The 15,831-nt window shown below is 49.0% G+C and overlaps 2 protein-coding genes across 5 annotated transcripts; one reads left to right on the forward strand and one right to left on the reverse strand.

The window, feature by feature from the left end:
• Positions 1 to 2,964: 2,964 nt before the first annotated feature.
• Positions 2,965 to 6,831, reverse strand: SIGMAR1 (sigma non-opioid intracellular receptor 1). Its single transcript, XM_080668093.1, has 4 exons — positions 6,534 to 6,831; positions 6,199 to 6,399; positions 5,976 to 6,068; positions 2,965 to 4,955 (listed from the first exon to the last, which is right to left on the reverse strand). Exons 1-4 carry the CDS (start codon positions 6,682 to 6,684, stop codon positions 4,729 to 4,731), a joined length of 672 nt encoding a protein of 223 aa, XP_080524219.1. The 5' UTR covers positions 6,685 to 6,831; the 3' UTR covers positions 2,965 to 4,728.
• Positions 6,832 to 12,046: 5,215 nt separating this feature from the next.
• GALT (galactose-1-phosphate uridylyltransferase) lies at positions 12,047 to 15,655 on the forward strand. 4 transcript variants are annotated; one of them, XM_080668547.1, is made up of 11 exons: positions 12,047 to 12,219; positions 12,520 to 12,689; positions 12,913 to 12,988; positions 13,078 to 13,126; positions 13,257 to 13,386; positions 13,551 to 13,607; positions 13,769 to 13,891; positions 14,176 to 14,308; positions 14,411 to 14,494; positions 14,820 to 14,974; positions 15,234 to 15,655. In XM_080668547.1, the coding sequence occupies exons 1-11, from the start codon at positions 12,129 to 12,131 to the stop codon at positions 15,312 to 15,314; spliced, it is 1,149 nt and encodes a 382-aa protein (XP_080524673.1). In that variant the 5' UTR covers positions 12,047 to 12,128; the 3' UTR covers positions 15,315 to 15,655. The 4 variants fall into 4 exon arrangements, with proteins under 4 accessions (XP_080524673.1, XP_080524672.1, XP_080524671.1 ...); XM_080668546.1 differs by having other exon boundaries at positions 12,047 to 12,302; positions 14,820 to 15,655; XM_080668545.1 differs by having other exon boundaries at positions 14,820 to 15,655.
• The last annotated feature ends 176 nt before the right edge of the window (positions 15,656 to 15,831 follow it).

Raw genomic sequence — 15,831 nt, forward strand, 5'->3', positions numbered from 1 at the left:
GCCACCTGGAGGTGATGTCGTGTGAAAACAACATATGTCTGTATGGATAACACCTGGCATGGTGTGAAACTGCTATGTCAAACTCAGACCCAGCACAGAGGATCTCCCCTGACGTCATATCCAGTGAGGCAAGATTCCTCCCAGGGCCAAGATTCCCCAAGAGGCAGAAATTCAGGTGTGACTTTTGCTTCCTCTCCCCTCCCCCCAATCAGTCCTCTCCTCTCAGACCCAGCTTGCCCTGCCCTGGGTCACCAGGGCGACTCTCGCTCTCCCTGTCTCCAGCCTCTACCTTTGTCCCCAGCCTGGATCCCACTGTGGTACTAAGTCCTTGCTCTCTTTGGCCCACCCTTGGCCACACCAAGGCTCAGTCCTGCTCACACCTTTGGCTCACTCCAGGGTCCTCCCATTCGGATTTCAGACCTGAGTGTCAGATACCCCCCCTCCCTCCAGAAGCCTTAGTGATCTGGCCAGTATTGATGGCCTCCCCTACATAGCTTTATGTGGCGAGTTCTGGGGCAGTCAAGCCCTCTCTAAGGCTGAGACCACAGAGTGGAGAACCACTGAATGTGCAGAGGCAGACAAACATGGCTTGGGAGTCTCCTGGGGGACTAGAGGGCAGAGGGTAGAGATTTTTATATATTAAAAAAAACCAACAACATAACTATGTCCAGCCCACATTCAGGGGTAAGGGAATTAGGATTCCTCTCTTAAAGGGAGAAATATAAAAATACTTACGGAGATATTTTATTTTTTTAAATATATTTTTATTGATTTCAGAGAGAGGGAGAGGGAGAGATAGAAACATCAATGATGAGAATCATTTCTATCACCTTCTCATCAATGATGAGAATCATTCTCAGCCCTAACTCCAGAGTATATAGCCTGCCCCACACTGGGGATCAAGCCTGCAACCTGGGCATGTGCCCTGACCAGGAATTTAACAGTGACCTCCTGGTTCAAAAGTCAATGCTCAACCACTGAACCACACTGGCCAGGCTACGGAGGTATTTAAAAACCACCACAGAAGGGCTTCTAATTCACAGATTAAGGGAAGGACTCAGAGCAGGAACTGAATTGGGAAGGCGTGGAAGAAAAAAGCCAGGAAGATACCTAGAGAAGAACATTGCAGGCAGAATAGTAGATGCAAATATCCAATGGTGGACGTTTGCTTGATGTGTCAAAAAACAAAAGTAAAAAAAGCAAGGGTGGCTGAGGTGAGTGGTGAGATATATGGTCAGAGGTAACATGGGCCTTGGAGTAGGTTCCTGGAGGCAGTGAAAAGACTGAATGAGTGGGAAGCCGATGGAAATGCAATGGACAGAGTGAAAGGCTGAGTCTAGCTGTTGCGTGGTGAACCCCCCACACAGCACGCAAGCATGTGGATCAATTAGGCTATTGCAGTAATCCATGCAAGAGATGATGACAGCTTGAACAAGGGTGGTTAGATTCCGAATGTTTTGAAGATAAAGCTGACACGCTCTGTTGATGCCCTGAATGAGATGTGAGAGAATAAGAGGTATTCAAGATGACTCCATGGCTTTTGGCCTGGGCAGGTGGGTAAACGGAGGTATACTTAACTGAGACAGTAAAGCCTGCAGTAGGTACAGGGTTGGGAGAAATCAGTTTATGTTGGACATTTTAAGTTTGAGATGCCAATTAGACAACCAGGTGGAGATGTTGGCAGTCAGATATATGTAGCTGATATCTGGAGTTCAGAGAAGAGGTTTAGGCAGAGACAAGAAATTAGGAGTTGATACATATAGATGGTCCTCAAGGTCCATCCATGTTGTTGCAAATGACAGGATTTCTTTTTTATGGCTGAATGATATTCCATTATATAGATCACATTTTCTTTATCCATTCATCCTTGAGGACATTATGCTGTGAAATAAGTCAGGAAGACAAATACTTTATGTTCTCACTTCTTTGTGGAATCTAAAAAGAACAAACTCTTAGAAACAACAGATTGGTAGATGCCAGAGGCCTGAGATGGATGATATGGGTGAATGTGGTCAAAAGGCACAAACTTCCGGTTGTAAGAGAAATAAGTCCTGGAGATGTAATGTACAACATATTAACTATAGTTAATACTACATTATATATTTGAAAGTTGCTAAGAGTGTAGATCTTGAAAGTTCTCATTTATAAAGAAATGTAACTGTGAGGCGCTAAACTTATTGTGGTCATCATTTCACAATGTATACGTATATCACTATGTTGTATACCTTAAAACTAATGTTATATGTCAATTATAGCTGAATAAAACTGTGAATAGGGGACATGGATGCTATTTAAAGTCTTAAAATGATTGAGAGCACCAGGGAGGGGTGTAGACAGAACTTTGAGGATTAAGTCCTGGCAAGTCAACAGAGGTTGGACAGGTTAAGATCTAGTAAAGGAGTAATGTACTGGGAAACAAGTGTTTTAAGAGTGATTGTGTCGCCTAGCCGGTTTGGCTCAGTGGATAGAGTGTCAGCCTGCAGACTGAAGGGTCCCAGGTTCGATTCCGGCCAAGGACACATGCCCAGGTTGTGGGCTTGATCCCCAGTAAGGGGGCGTGCAGGAGGCAGCTGATCGATGATTCTTTCTCATCATTGATGTTTCTATCTCTTTCTCCCTCTCCCTTCCTCTCTGAAATCAATAATAATAAAAAAAAAAGTGATTGTGTCAAATGAAAGTTGGGAAGAAACAATTCTGGGCTTAACAGAGATGGGGAGGACCCTGGGGACCTAGTCCTAGTGGGAGGAAGGGATGACAGGGGAGCTGGAGCATCCCTGATAGATGTGCGATGAGCCTAGAGGCAGAGCTGGGTTATAGGGTGGGAGAAGCCCTTGAATGCTTGACTTTGCAACCCATGATCTATGGAGAGGCCCCAGCCAGGCTCTGTCATGGCCAAGATGGTGGTGTCCATGACAGATGTCAGGATGGCCATCTTTTTTTTAATATATTTTATTGATATTTTTTACAGAGAGGAAGGGAGAGGGATAGAGAGCCAGAAACATTGGTGAGAGAGAAACATAGATCAGCTGCCTCCTGCACACCTCCCACCGGGGACGTGCCCGCAACCAAGGTACATGCCCTTCACCGGAATCGAACCTGGGACCCTTCATCCGCAGGCCGACGCTCCATCCACTGAGCCAAACCCGTTTCGGCAGGATGGCCATCTTGCCTGAACCTTATATTCATTCAGATCCACAAATTTAGACTTGATGTTGCTTACAAGTGGTTATACATGTATTTTTGTTCATTAGAATGTCAACTTTTTAGAATACACAATTTTTATAATCATGTTCCTTTCATTTTCAATATACCAGGAATTCTGAGTGATCTGGGCCTTACTCACCCTCAGAGCAGGGCCAGCAGGATGGGACAAGTGATGCAACCAGAGCACAAAATTTAAGAGGGCAAGTGCAAGGTCCCTGGAAGTACACCTTAGGGTACCTCTTTCTCACAATACCTCAGACACCACCTGCGCTCCACCCCCAGGAGCCTCCCCACAGAAGTGAGGGGTCCTGGAGAGAAACTTCTGTCTGGAAACAGAGGCAAGCAAATGGAGAATGACTAGGCCTCCTTCAGCTCATCTCAAAAGTGGGTGCACACTGCCATCTCGTGGCCACACAGGGCAGGACTCCCAAGGCTGTTCCTAGACCTGCAATAGCAGAGGCAAGACCAAGATACATACCTCACCCAGCCCTGAATTTCTTAAAACTGTCACATTCAAAACTTGTGGAGAGGATCTTATTAAACATACTGATCTCAAGGCCTCAACCTAGAATTGAACCTCTGGGAATTTGGGCACAGTAATCTGTAGTCAATGAGCCTCCTAGGTGATTTTGTGCACACTAAAGTATATAGCCAGCCAGTGTCTTACAAACTCAATTACACAGCATGTTTTCTTGCTGCTCAGATACACAAAGAAATGGAACTGTTCAACAAGTCTTTATTAAGAGTCAGATGGACAGAAATGCAGGTAGTGTCTGAAAGCTGTGATGGGCGTGTTGTGTGTGCACGCAGAAAAGGCCTTCTCTCTCGGCCAGGGATGATCCCTTGGATCTAGGCCCACATCTTCAGGTCTTCTCATCAGGGTGGGCCCTAGGCTGAGGTCAGCCTCCCCACATACTTCTGAGGGAAGAATGGTGGTCTTTCAGGATAGAAGGGACCCTGACCTCAGCATTCTCCATTCTTCTGGCTCCCCAATTGACTTGGTTGCTGAGAGGGTGGGGGACAGGCCATGAGGGGACTTGCATAGCAGGGGAACAGAACAGGGGTAAGGCATATGGTGAGGACAGGAAGATCAAGGGAAAGCGCATCGTAGCTGCAGATGAAGGGGACCTCCAAAGGCAACTCCTCTTCTTCCTCATCCTTTCCCCAACTGCTGCTGGGTTGAGGGGTAAAATCCAGGCAGAGTATAATATCCCACCAGCCCTAACTCCAGAGCTCTGACTGGGGGAAGGGAGGCTCTAGAAAGGCCTGAGTTAATGAGTCAAGCTTGTGTTATGTTTGAACATGACTGGACCCCATGGGGATTCATGATCTGAATGTGTGTCCCATATGTTCCCATAAGTCTCTGTGTTTGGTGGTATAAGCATGGATGTCCCTACTTGTATACCAGGAACTCAATATCCACATATGTTGTACGTCCATCTTTTCACATGGGCTCCAGCAAGTGGATGTGTGCGGGCCTGCCCGCTCCTGTCCACCCACAGGTCCTCCTTCAGGCCTGGCTACTCAGGGGTCCTGGCCGAAGAGGTAGGTAGTGAGCTCAAGTCGGAGTCCCCGGGCATAGGCGCGAAGAGTGTAGAAGAGGGTGAGGAAGTCCTGGGTGCTGAAGATTGTGTCAGCCAGCGCGAAGGTCAAGGTAGATGGGATGACTCCCCGGCCATACTCCACCATCCATGTGTTTGGCCCCCACTCCACAGCCGTTGCCTCACCAGGCCCGTGCACCACTGTCTCCCCTGGGGGATAGGGAGCACCCACATGAGGAGCCTAGCTCTGTCCTTCCATTGTTGCCCCCTCCCTGGCCCATGGGCTATCTAATGGTAAGGAGAGTTTAAGGAAAGGAAAAAGTCTGACCTCATTGGCCAAGTCCCCTATCTGGAGGGGTAAGAGGCCAAGATGGCGACTCCTAAATTTCCCTCTGTGGCATCACCTGGCTCATGTCCTCTCTTGAAGGAAACCAAGGAGGAGCACCTACTGACTATGGGCCATTGTACAAGAGTCATTCCCAAGCCCCAGTCATGTCAAGCAGAAATTTAGCTAAATTTGGGCCAGTTAGATACTGAGGGGTGGTTATAAGATTTGTGAGGCTTTCTGAGAAATGTAACTGTTCAATTACAATGCCTGCTGTGCTTTAACACAACCTCAAACTTAGTTGGAAATCTAAACCTCTACTTTTTATGTAAAATATTTCACTATGTAAAAAAGGGAAGACAGCCCTGGCCAGTGTGGCTCAGTTGCTTGGAGCATTGTCCTGTACACCAAAAGGTCATGGGTTCGATCCCCAGTTGGGGTGAGTATGCGGGGGGGGGGGGGGGGGGGGAAGAGGGCAGTCAATAGATGTTTCTCTCTTTCCCTTCCTCTCTCTCTAAAATCAGTAAAAACATATCCTCAGGTGAGGATTTTTAAAAAAAGGAAGACAACAGTCTGCGTTGCTTTTGGAGATATGAAAACATTTCTGATTACCCAACTGTTTCCCCAACAATTGCTGGAATATGGATGAGTAAAAAAGTGTCTTAGCAGATAAAAATCAGACAACATTTAACAGGAAACTCTTATGTTTTGTTTCCTTTTGACAGAGGAAAGCAACTGGGGCCCTCAGTCCTGCCTCAACTAACTACCTGTGGCTTATCTAGAGGATGGGGGACAAGGGAGAGGGTCCCCCAATGCACCCCTTTCCCATGTCATGGCTCCCTCCCCCAACTATGAGCATACCACAACGAAGGAAGCCACTTCTCTGACAGAACCTCCCTACCCACCTGGGTAGAAGACCTCACTTTTGGTAGTGCCTTCTCTCCACTGGTGGAAGGTGCCAGAGATTATGGTGTCCGAGATCTCAGCCCAATAGCGTCCTGCGGGACAATCAGATGGACACCGAATATCAGAGTATCCGCGCCATTACACGGGCTGGCCAAAAAGAAAGGAGGGCATGGGCCCTTGTACACCCCCAGCCTCCCAGTCCGGCCCGCCGCCAGCACTGACCAGAGTGGCCGCTAGAGCCGAGGGCGGTGCCGAACAGCAGCACGTACTCGGACAGCGAGGCATGCAGAAGGCACATGGCGCCCATCCAGCCGCCCGCGTTCACGAACACCCATTGCAGTTCCTCGTCGGGCAGCACGTGGCCTGGGTGCAGCCGCCGCAGCTCCACGATGAGCCGAGAGAAGGCCAGCTCGTGGTCCAACCCTGGCGGGGGCAGAAGAGTCGCAGAGTTAGAGCCAGCACCGGTCCCGAACTAGGAAACGACGTCCCCGGCATCCCCGGCTCGGACCGGGCCTTCCCAGCCCTCCATCAGTCCATCAGCCCGCTCGCCCGCTCACCCGCGTACTGCCGCGCCAGCTGCGCGATCTCTTCGTGCTGGAAGACGAAACTCTGCGTGCCCAGCCACAGCCAGACCGCCTGGGCCAGCACAGCCGCGGCGGCCAGGAGCAGCGCGGCCCATACCCACCGCCGGCCCACGGCCCACTGCATCCCTGCGGGCAGCGGACACGACTCGGCGCAGAAGCCAGTTGGGCCTGAGGCTATGCTTCCCACTGCCTCGCAGCCAGCGGCCCGCCGTCCGAGACCTGTTCCCCCGCCACCGCCGTGGTACGGCTCTCCCTGGCCAATCGGAACTGCCCGGGCATCCGGGCACCGCCCCTCGGGCTGTACCACATTCTCACGGGGAGCGGGGAGCACCCATGGGGGTGGGGCGACGCCGCGGGCACAGTGTAAATGGGGCGAAACCAGGCCCTCCCAGCTGCCCACATTAGGACCTCCAGGTAGAATCTCTCGGAGCGCCATCCCACGTGGGGTTAGGGGTTGGAGGCAGTGAGACCCAGAAAGGGCGCTCCCCTGGACTCACTGACTAGTGAAACAGGCGAGCCCGGAAGCAAGAGCCTTCCGGGACTCCTAATGCTTAAGGCCCGCCTTTGCTAGCGCAGAAGGTGGAAGGGGGGCACTTCAGCCTGGAAATGTTATGGGAGACTTTCTGGGGGCGGTGACATCTGAGCAGTGTCTTTAAGAAAGATGGAAGAAACCGAAGGACTTGTATGCACGCATATAAGCACAACCAACAGACGCAAGACACTGGGGGCGAGGGGACGAGGGCAAGTGCGGGGGGGCGGGTAGGGGAGCCCAGGGGGAGGTCAGTGTGGGGGGCGGGGGGGGGAAGAGACATATGTACTACTATTTGTAATACCTTAAACAATAAAAAAATATGATAAATTATTTTAAGTACCAAAAAAAAAAAAAGAAGAAGAAAGATGGGAAAGGCCTGGCCAGCGCGGCTCAGTAGTTGTGTACACCTATGAACCAGGAGGTCACAGTTCGATTCCAAGTCGCCCGGGTTGCAGTCAATCAATGATTCTCTCTCATTATTGATGTTTCTATCTCTCTCTCCCTCTCCCTCTCCCTCTGAAATCAATAAAAAAAAAAAAAAAAAAAAAATATATATATATATATATATATATATATATATATATATATAGAGAGAGAGAGAGAGAGAAAGAAATGGGAAGGGCATTCCAGCCATTGAGACCTACTCCAAGAGCAAAGGCAACGAGGAGAGAAACAGCCTGGGCCTTCAGGGGCCTGCAATGAATTCTTCTGAAGCACAAAATGAGAGGAGTCCCTGTAAACCAACAACAGTTATGGTAGGGGAGTGATAAAACAGAAGAGAAACAAAAGAGAGAAAAGAGGCAGCATTGTGCAGTGTCAAGAAAAAAATCTCTGGACTTGATTGACTGGATTAAAAGCCTGGCTCCTGCCACCTGCTAATTGTGTGATGTTGGGCAAATTACTTAAGCTCTTGTGACTCAGTTCTCCCGTCAGTAAAATGGGATGAATAAAAAGTACCTACCTCATAGTACATACCTTCATTGTGATGAATATTAAGTGAGTTAATATTTTTAAAGCAATTAGTATCTGGCATGTGGTGTCATATGTGTTAGTTATATAAATAAAACAAAGGAGGAGGAAACTGGAGGAGCATGGCCTCATACATGAGAGTAATGAAATGAAGGGTTAACACAGTCAAATATAATTGAGTATTCCATCCAATACAATGATGAGAAATGGTCGTTAGCTTTCTCAGTAGGGTATGCAGCCAGATTACATTCCATAGTCTACTCTGTAATTGGATAAGGCCATGAGATTATGTTCTCACTAATAAAGTATAAGCAGAAATGATGTATGCCACTTCCAGTTCTGGCTCCTAAGATCTTCTATGAAATTTCTTACATTCTCTCTCTTCCCTGACCTATTTTCATAGTTATATTGAATTAACTAGTTAGTGGAGAATTCTGAATGCTGCATGGTATAGAGCTCTCTCTCTCCCCCACAATGGACTATATATGGTGCTAAGCCACTGAGCTTGGGTATTCTTTGTTATAGCAACTAAGATTACTTATCCTGACTAATACAGGGCAAAAGACATGTTACAGTGTACTGTGCAGATAAGGGTAGAGGCTGGGAAGTTGGACTATTTTTTTAGAAACTTGGCCAAGAAGGGAAAGATAATAAAATGATTATCTAGAGAAGAATGCAGAATTGAGGAAACGTGTTGTTGTTGTTGTTTTTTTTATTGACCCTAGCTTCTGTGATACTTCTGAGCTGACCATTCTCTAAGAACCTCGAATAATAATAAGGACTAGCTCAAAAATCTGGCCTCTGCCCTCCTGTTCTACGTAGAGCCTTCTGGGACTATCTAGGCCTGCAGCTCCCCTACCTGGTCTTTCAGAAAGCTTTTCCTACACACAATATTTAAAAACAAACACACAAACAAAAAAACCCCAATTGTCCTTTGGCCTTAAAGGGGTTCAGAACAGGACTCCCCAAGGTATGTCACTTTGATATGTGAATTATTATGAACTAAAGGTAATCGAGACCCTGTGGGCTCACGAAAAACTATTACCACTTCCTTAAAGAATTTGAATTTGGGGCCTTGCTCATAATAAGAGTTATTACCAGAAATAACTTTTCATGACCTATCTATATGGCAGGGCAAACTTCTAATTACTGAACATCTGCTCTATCCTGCAGTGATCTTCCTCCCCTCTGAAGCCCCAAGGTGCCTTACCTCATCCTTAGCTCAGAATGCCATATATACCTCATTTTAACTTTCTGTCTCTGAACCTCTCATGTATGTAGGGTCTCTGACTCTCTCATGTTATATGTACATATGTAATTAAATTCCATTATTTTCTCTTGTTAAACTATCTTATTAAGCCAGCCTGAAGAACCTAAAAGGGTAGAGGAAAGTTTCTTCCACCTCATAGCCTTAAGAGGGTCTAAGGAAGGGGATTAAGTGGTCAGGGGTCACACACACCTTCCCTAAATATCATAGAAGAGATCACACCTCTGGGATCTTGAAGAGAAGGGGCTGGATGAGCCCCATCTCAGCCATTTTCCACATCCCCCAAAACCTGACCTCGGGGAGACACAGAGAAAGGAGAAGTTTGGTGATAGTCCTGAAGAGATGTTTCTGAAGGGGTCAGGAGTTAGTTGGCATGATCCTGGGAGTGGCACTGAAGCACGGTGTTCTTGAGAAAATGGGGCTGCCTCTGAAATCCAGTCACTCAAACAACAAAGACACCTGAGAGAGTAGAAAAGCGGATCTTCTATCCCTTTCCCCACCAACCAGGAGTAGCCAGTGGGACAGGTACTCCCCACCCCCATTTTTCAGCTCCCTGCTTCCTGCCCCCTACCCGGTGGCCTCTTCAGATTTCAGTCAGAGGACCCTAGGGCAGAGATTAGGTAAATGACCAATGACCCAGTTTTTGTGTCTGAGCCACAAAACATCTGGCTTGGCCTGGTCTAGCTTGGGGGAAGGGGCCTTCCTGCTACTGCCCAGATTCTAGTTCACTATTTTTCTATCTTGAGTATCACCTAAGTCTCAGAGGCATCTTAGAGCAGTGGGAAGAGACTGGATATTTGAGTTCAAATCCTAGGTTGGCCACTTGTCCCCTGAGTGACCTTGAAGCCTCTGTTTCCCACTATGAAATGGGAAAAATGTTCAGCCGATATTTAGATGTCTTTTTTAGTGTCGTCCTGTGCACCAAAAGGTTGCTGGCTAGATTCCCCTCAGGGCACATGTCCTTCCTCTTTCTCTAAAAATCAATAAAAATATTTATTAAATAATAAAGAAAAAGTGCCAGTGAGGAATTAATTTGAATTTTATTCTAATGTTAACCAATTGGTTTGATTCAGGGAAAAGTTGGAGAAGGGAAAAGGATGTGTAAACCTCTTGATCCCACCCAGATGGCGGCTAGAGTTGCTGATAGTCCTGTCTTCCTCACATGTTCAGATTTCTTTTTTTTTTTTTTTAAACATATTTTATTGATATTTTACAGAGAGGAAGGGAGAGGGATAGAGAGTTAGAAATATCGATGAGAGAGAAACATTGATCAGCTGCCTCCTGCACACCTCCTACTGGGGATGTGCCCGCAACCAAGGTACATGCCCTTGACCGGAATCGAACCTGGGACCTTTCAGTCCGCAGGCCGACGCTCTATCCACTGAGCCAAACCGGTTTTGGCGTTCAGATTTCTTATAGCCCTCTTACCTCACCCACTTCTTTTGCTTTTGAAGTGTGCATATAAGACAGAGAGAGAGAGATGGTTATGTCAACAAAAGAATGTCCAAACCTTAGAAAAGTTTTGTAAGAGTTTATTTGAGCCACATTTTGAGGATGTGCCTGGAAGTAAAATCTAAATGGGTTGAGAAAATGCTCAACAGAATGGCAGTTTTGCTGTTCCTTTTAAGCATTTAGAATCAAAGGAGAAATGTAAAGAAGCTACATTAAATCCATTGGTGGTAGATTAAGGAGGCAGGAGAAAGCAAAGCAGGGAAATCTCCAGGACTGGATAAAAAGCAAAATGGAGAAACACATACCTCTTGTACATTGGTGGGTACAGTATAGCTAATAATTAACATTCACTGTACATAGAGATGGTATTCCAGGAACAAGATAACAATAAGGGGACTGATGGTCTTGTGTTCTAGGGCCTGTGGTTGTGCCTTCAAAGGGTCTGGAAAAGAAAATTACTCTGACATTTCCAAGTTATGCTATCCTAGATGCATAAGGACAATGAGCAGAGCTCACTTAAGGTAAAGGTTGACCTTTAGCTGTAGGTCTGGGACATGACTACCCGCTAGAAACTGTCCAGGTAGGAACTTGTGATCAGACCATCCTGTGTACTTACTTTCAGTCACTGAACTTGTCAGGCCTGCCATGTGCACCTTCCACCCTGGAACTTGCCAGGTTTATTGCATAGCCCCCTTTTCATTCACAGTTACTTAGTCCTATTTTCCCAAACCTGTTTCTGCTGACTGGTGGGGATGATTATAGTGTAGTACACACCCCTCCAGGTAATACTTGAGGCCAGGGTTCAGCTGAAGCAGATCACCAACCTCCCCCCACCCTCTCCAAGTTTGCCTCTCCTCCCCACCACAGACACTGAGCAGGTAAGTGAAGTGATTGAGGATCCAGGGTTATACCTTTACTTTGCCCTAGAATGTAAGCTCCAGGAGGGCAGAGGCCATGCCTGACTTGTGCACACAGGGGTATCCCTTTGCATCACACGCAACCTAGGTGCCTGGCACAGGGTAGATACTCAGTAAATATTTGCTGAATGAATGACCAAACGATTGGCTGAAAGCAGTAAAGAAATCTTGTAAGCGTCTGGAGCCGAGGGATCTGCAGTAAGCAACTTTCACAGAGATTTTTTCCAGGGTACTGACTTTGGCCACGGAATTATCAAAGTCGCCCCCTATAGTGCTATATCCTGAGCCCCGCCCCTTGGTGGCCGGTCGGCCCCTCAGACAGTCACGTGCTGGCGACTGTCCAATCATCAGGGGCGAGGCGGGGCTGGATTGACCGAGGTGGGTGAAAGGCAGCGGGGCAGAAGCTCCAGAAGATCACCCATGTTGACCTCATGTCGCGCAGCGGAGCGGGTCCTGGAGCGGGTCCTGAGCAGCGCCAGCAGGCGTCAGAGGCGGACGCCACCGCCACCTTCCTGGCGAGCGGTAACTTTAGGGCGGCAGGGACGCGCTGGGAACGCGGAGCCAAGCCCTGTCCTTCCTTAGGACCTTGTCGTCCGTACCCCCAGGTGGGCGCGCTCACCCTGTCAGGCCCGAGCAGTGAAGAGACACACCCTTGTTGGATTGCTCGCTAATTTGCACTGGGAACGCCCAAGCCCGGTCCTTTAGTTCCTGAGCCAGACGGGGCCCAGGAGGTGCCTCCGAGCTTGGGCCTGCGGGTGGGTAAGATCCATTGGAGAGGTGGACAGAGAATTTTGCTGACTGATCTTGACTCTTTGCCCCCAGAGCATCAGCATATCCGCTACAACCCGCTGCAGGATGAGTGGGTGCTGGTGTCAGCTCACCGCATGAAGCGACCCTGGCAGGGGCAAGTAGAGCCCTCGCTCCTGGAGACAGTGCCCCGCCATGACCCCCGCAACCCTCTGTGTCCGGGGGCCACACGGGCCAACGGGGAGGTAAGCCTTGAGCCTACCTCTGCAGGCTGGGCCAGGAGAAGTGCTCCCACTTAGAGCTGCCCCTCACCCAGAGGGTAGTGGACTTCCTTCGGGGTCATATCTCATCAAGTCTTTTTGACTCCAGAGTGGGCCTTCCCCACCCTCTTGTACCCTGTCTGCCATTGAAGCCCACCAGATGACTGGTGGTATGGGGCAGTGACTTCTAGCCCACCCTTGTCTGTAGGTGAATCCCCACTATGATGGCACTTTCCTGTTTGACAATGACTTTCCAGCTCTCCAGCCTGATGCCCCCAATCCAGGTAACTTGGTTCTACTGCTTTTGGGGGGAAAGGAGGCTGGACCTTTTGGGGGGACTTCTGTTGCAGAGAATGATACCATTTTATCTCAGGACCCAGTGATCACCCTCTTTTTCAAGCAAAGGCTGCTCGAGGTGTTTGGTAACTATGGATTTCCTCTCTTATAACCTTCAACCCATGTCCTAGCCTAGACCGAGCGCTGGGGTTGGACCCTGCCCCTAGCACATCCAAGCCCTATATTTCTGTCATTCCTCCCTCCCGCACTACATAGTAAGGTCTTGTGCTTTCACCCCTGGTCGGATGTGACACTGCCACTCATGTCAATCCCTGAGATCCGGACTGTCATCGATGTGTGGGCCTCAGTCACAGAGGATCTGGGTGCTCAGTACCCTTGGGTACAGGTCTGTGAAGTTACCCGCTTCCCTGGATGAGCAGGGAGGGGGTGGTGCAGCTTTGGTTCTGGGAATTGGCATTCCTGTTTCCACAGGGTTTGGTTTGGAAGGGTTGACTTGGTGTCTTTTTGGCTACTAAAACTCCCTAACCCCCCCACCCCCCTACTTGACAGATCTTTGAAAACAAAGGAGCCATGATGGGCTGTTCCAACCCTCACCCCCACTGCCAGGTAGGTGTGTCAGGGGCTCCAGTACATTTCTAGGCTGAGTCTAAGCCAGCACTGTGGGGAGGGGAACTGAAGTAAGAGATGGGACAGAGGGAATATGCTAGTGATGTGGAGGATTGGGGATGAAGGACCTGCCTTTTTTTCTCTCTTCTACTCTTTGACAGGTGTGGGCCAGCAGTTTCCTGCCAGATATTGCCCAGCGTGAGGAGAAATCTCAGCAAGCCTATCGGAGTCAGCATGGAGAGCCTCTGTTAATGGAATATGGCCGCCAGGAGCTGCTCAGGAAGGTGGGAGAAAGCTAGGCCTTGTCCCCAAGGAGTCTCTAACCTCACACCTCGAAAGAGACAGGTGTGTGAAGGAGAAGGGTCGAAGGAAAATAGAAAGAGAGACTTGTCAGGAGGCCATAGCAGTAATCTAAAGGAAAGGTGGTGGTGTCTTAGACTAGGGTGATAATGGTGACGGTGGTGAGAAGCTATAAGATTTTGGGTACATTTTATTCTTCTGCTTCCCTTGCCTATTTGCTGACCACCACCACCTGCCTGATGACCTCATCTCCATTTGATTTGCTCAGGAACGTCTGGTCCTAACCAGTGAGCACTGGTTAGTGCTGGTCCCCTTCTGGGCAGTGTGGCCCTTCCAAACACTGCTGCTCCCCCGCCGCCATGTGCGGCGGCTGCCCGAGCTGACCCCCGCTGAGCGTGATGGTGAGCCTCCTAGCTGGGATGTTGGGGCCAGGCTCTGGATTGGGGTTGCTCTGGTAGGGCCAACATCCAGGCCCCAGGCTGAGAGCCAGGCTTTAATTCCAGATCTAGCCTGCATTATGAAGAAGCTATTGACCAAGTACGACAACCTATTTGAGACATCCTTTCCCTACTCCATGGGCTGGCACGGTGAGGCTTTTTGAGCACCCATATCTAGCCCTAACATCATTTGTGGGCTCCTGTGGCCCAACCTGGTGGACTGCAACCCTTAGCAGGCCTTTGAACTCTTTCTGGGGGAAATGTCCAGAGCAGGGCTGCTAGGCCTGAGAGTGGAGCAGGGACTTGGTAAAAATATGTTCCAGTGTACTTTCCAATGCCTGGTCTGCTCTCTGGCAGAGAATGCTGGGAAATATAGTTTTCAAGTACCTAGCCTAGTTATGGGGTAGGGGGGTCAGGGCTAGGCTGTAGAACTAAGAAAAGGCCGTTTCTACCATCTCTGCCTTCTTCCTCTCAGGGGCTCCCACAGGATCAGAGGCCGGAGCCAACTGGGACCACTGGCAGCTGCATGCTCACTACTATCCTCCACTCCTGCGCTCTGCCACTGTTCGGAAATTCATGGTTGGCTACGAAATGCTTGCCCAGGCTCAGAGGGACCTCACTCCTGAGCAGGTCAAGACTCGGAGCATCCTAGGTCCCCTTTTCTCTCCCATTTCCTCAAAAGATCCCAGCAATCAGGACCTCGAGAATTCCTATAACCTAGGCATTCCAAAAGCCTCAGGAGCTGCTCAACTCCTTCATCCTCTGCTTATTCCAGCAGTCATTATCACCAGCCTCCTGGTCCTACAAGCCCTCCTTCAGTGTCTCTTAGGCACTCAGAGCTCCATACCACCATTCTGGGCAGCTCTTACCCTCCCTCTTCCCCTTTCAGGCTGCGGAGAGACTGAGGGCACTTCCTGAAGTTCATTACCGCCTGAGACAGAAGGACAGGGAGACAGCAGCCATCGCCTGACCACGCTGACCCCAAGGCTTTCTGCCTGAGAGAACCAGAGCCTATGGTTTGGGCAGATGTGGGATCAATAAAACTGTTCTTCTCAAACTTTAATCACATATTCTAATGCCAGAGGAGTGTGAACTCTAACCCTCGGGAGTCTGGGTTAAAGGCTGAAGGCACAGCTTCAACCACAACTTTTCTTTGTCTACAGATGTGAAAAACTTAAGGATAAAAATCTTCTCTAAATCTCTGAACAAAATTAACACTCAGTGTTATGTCTTGTCTATGGATTCTCCTACTCCTGGAGTAACAAAAGCATCCCAATTTAAGAAAATGATTAAAACTCCTGTGTACTTGTCTGTGGCTGAGGCTTTGGAGAAGGCCAGAGGCCCCCTCACCACCACGCCTAGGGTGTCAGCTCACCAAGCCTGGGCCTGGATGTTTGGTGGGGAGCGGGTGAGCAGGATCCTGGTCTCAGTGGTCAGTGGCCAGACCATGGGCTGCTGGCCAGAACCCTGGCTTTGTGAGTGGCTGC

Source organism: Plecotus auritus, assembly GCF_963455305.1.
Source record: "Plecotus auritus genome assembly, chromosome: 5".
Classification (NCBI taxonomy): Eukaryota; Metazoa; Chordata; class Mammalia; order Chiroptera; family Vespertilionidae; genus Plecotus; species Plecotus auritus.

Bases quoted from the DNA above. Each gene is read 5' to 3' on its own strand.
- SIGMAR1 (XM_080668093.1), bottom strand. From the start codon at position 6,684: ATGCAGTGGGCCGTGGGCCGGCGGTGGGTATGGGCCGCGCTGCTCCTG. The intron at 6,400-6,533 runs GTGAGCGGGCGA...TGCCCCCGCCAG, and splicing joins GCTGGCGCGGCAGTACGCGG to GGTTGGACCACGAGCTGGCC. The intron at 6,069-6,198 runs GTCAGTGCTGGC...ATTGTCCCGCAG, and splicing joins CGGCTCTAGCGGCCACTCTG to GACGCTATTGGGCTGAGATC.
- GALT (XM_080668545.1), top strand. From the start codon at position 12,129: ATGTCGCGCAGCGGAGCGGGTCCTGGAGCGGGTCCTGAGCAGCGCCAG. The intron at 12,690-12,912 runs GTAAGCCTTGAG...CCTTGTCTGTAG, and splicing joins CCACACGGGCCAACGGGGAG to GTGAATCCCCACTATGATGG. The intron at 14,309-14,410 runs GTGAGCCTCCTA...CTTTAATTCCAG, and splicing joins GACCCCCGCTGAGCGTGATG to ATCTAGCCTGCATTATGAAG.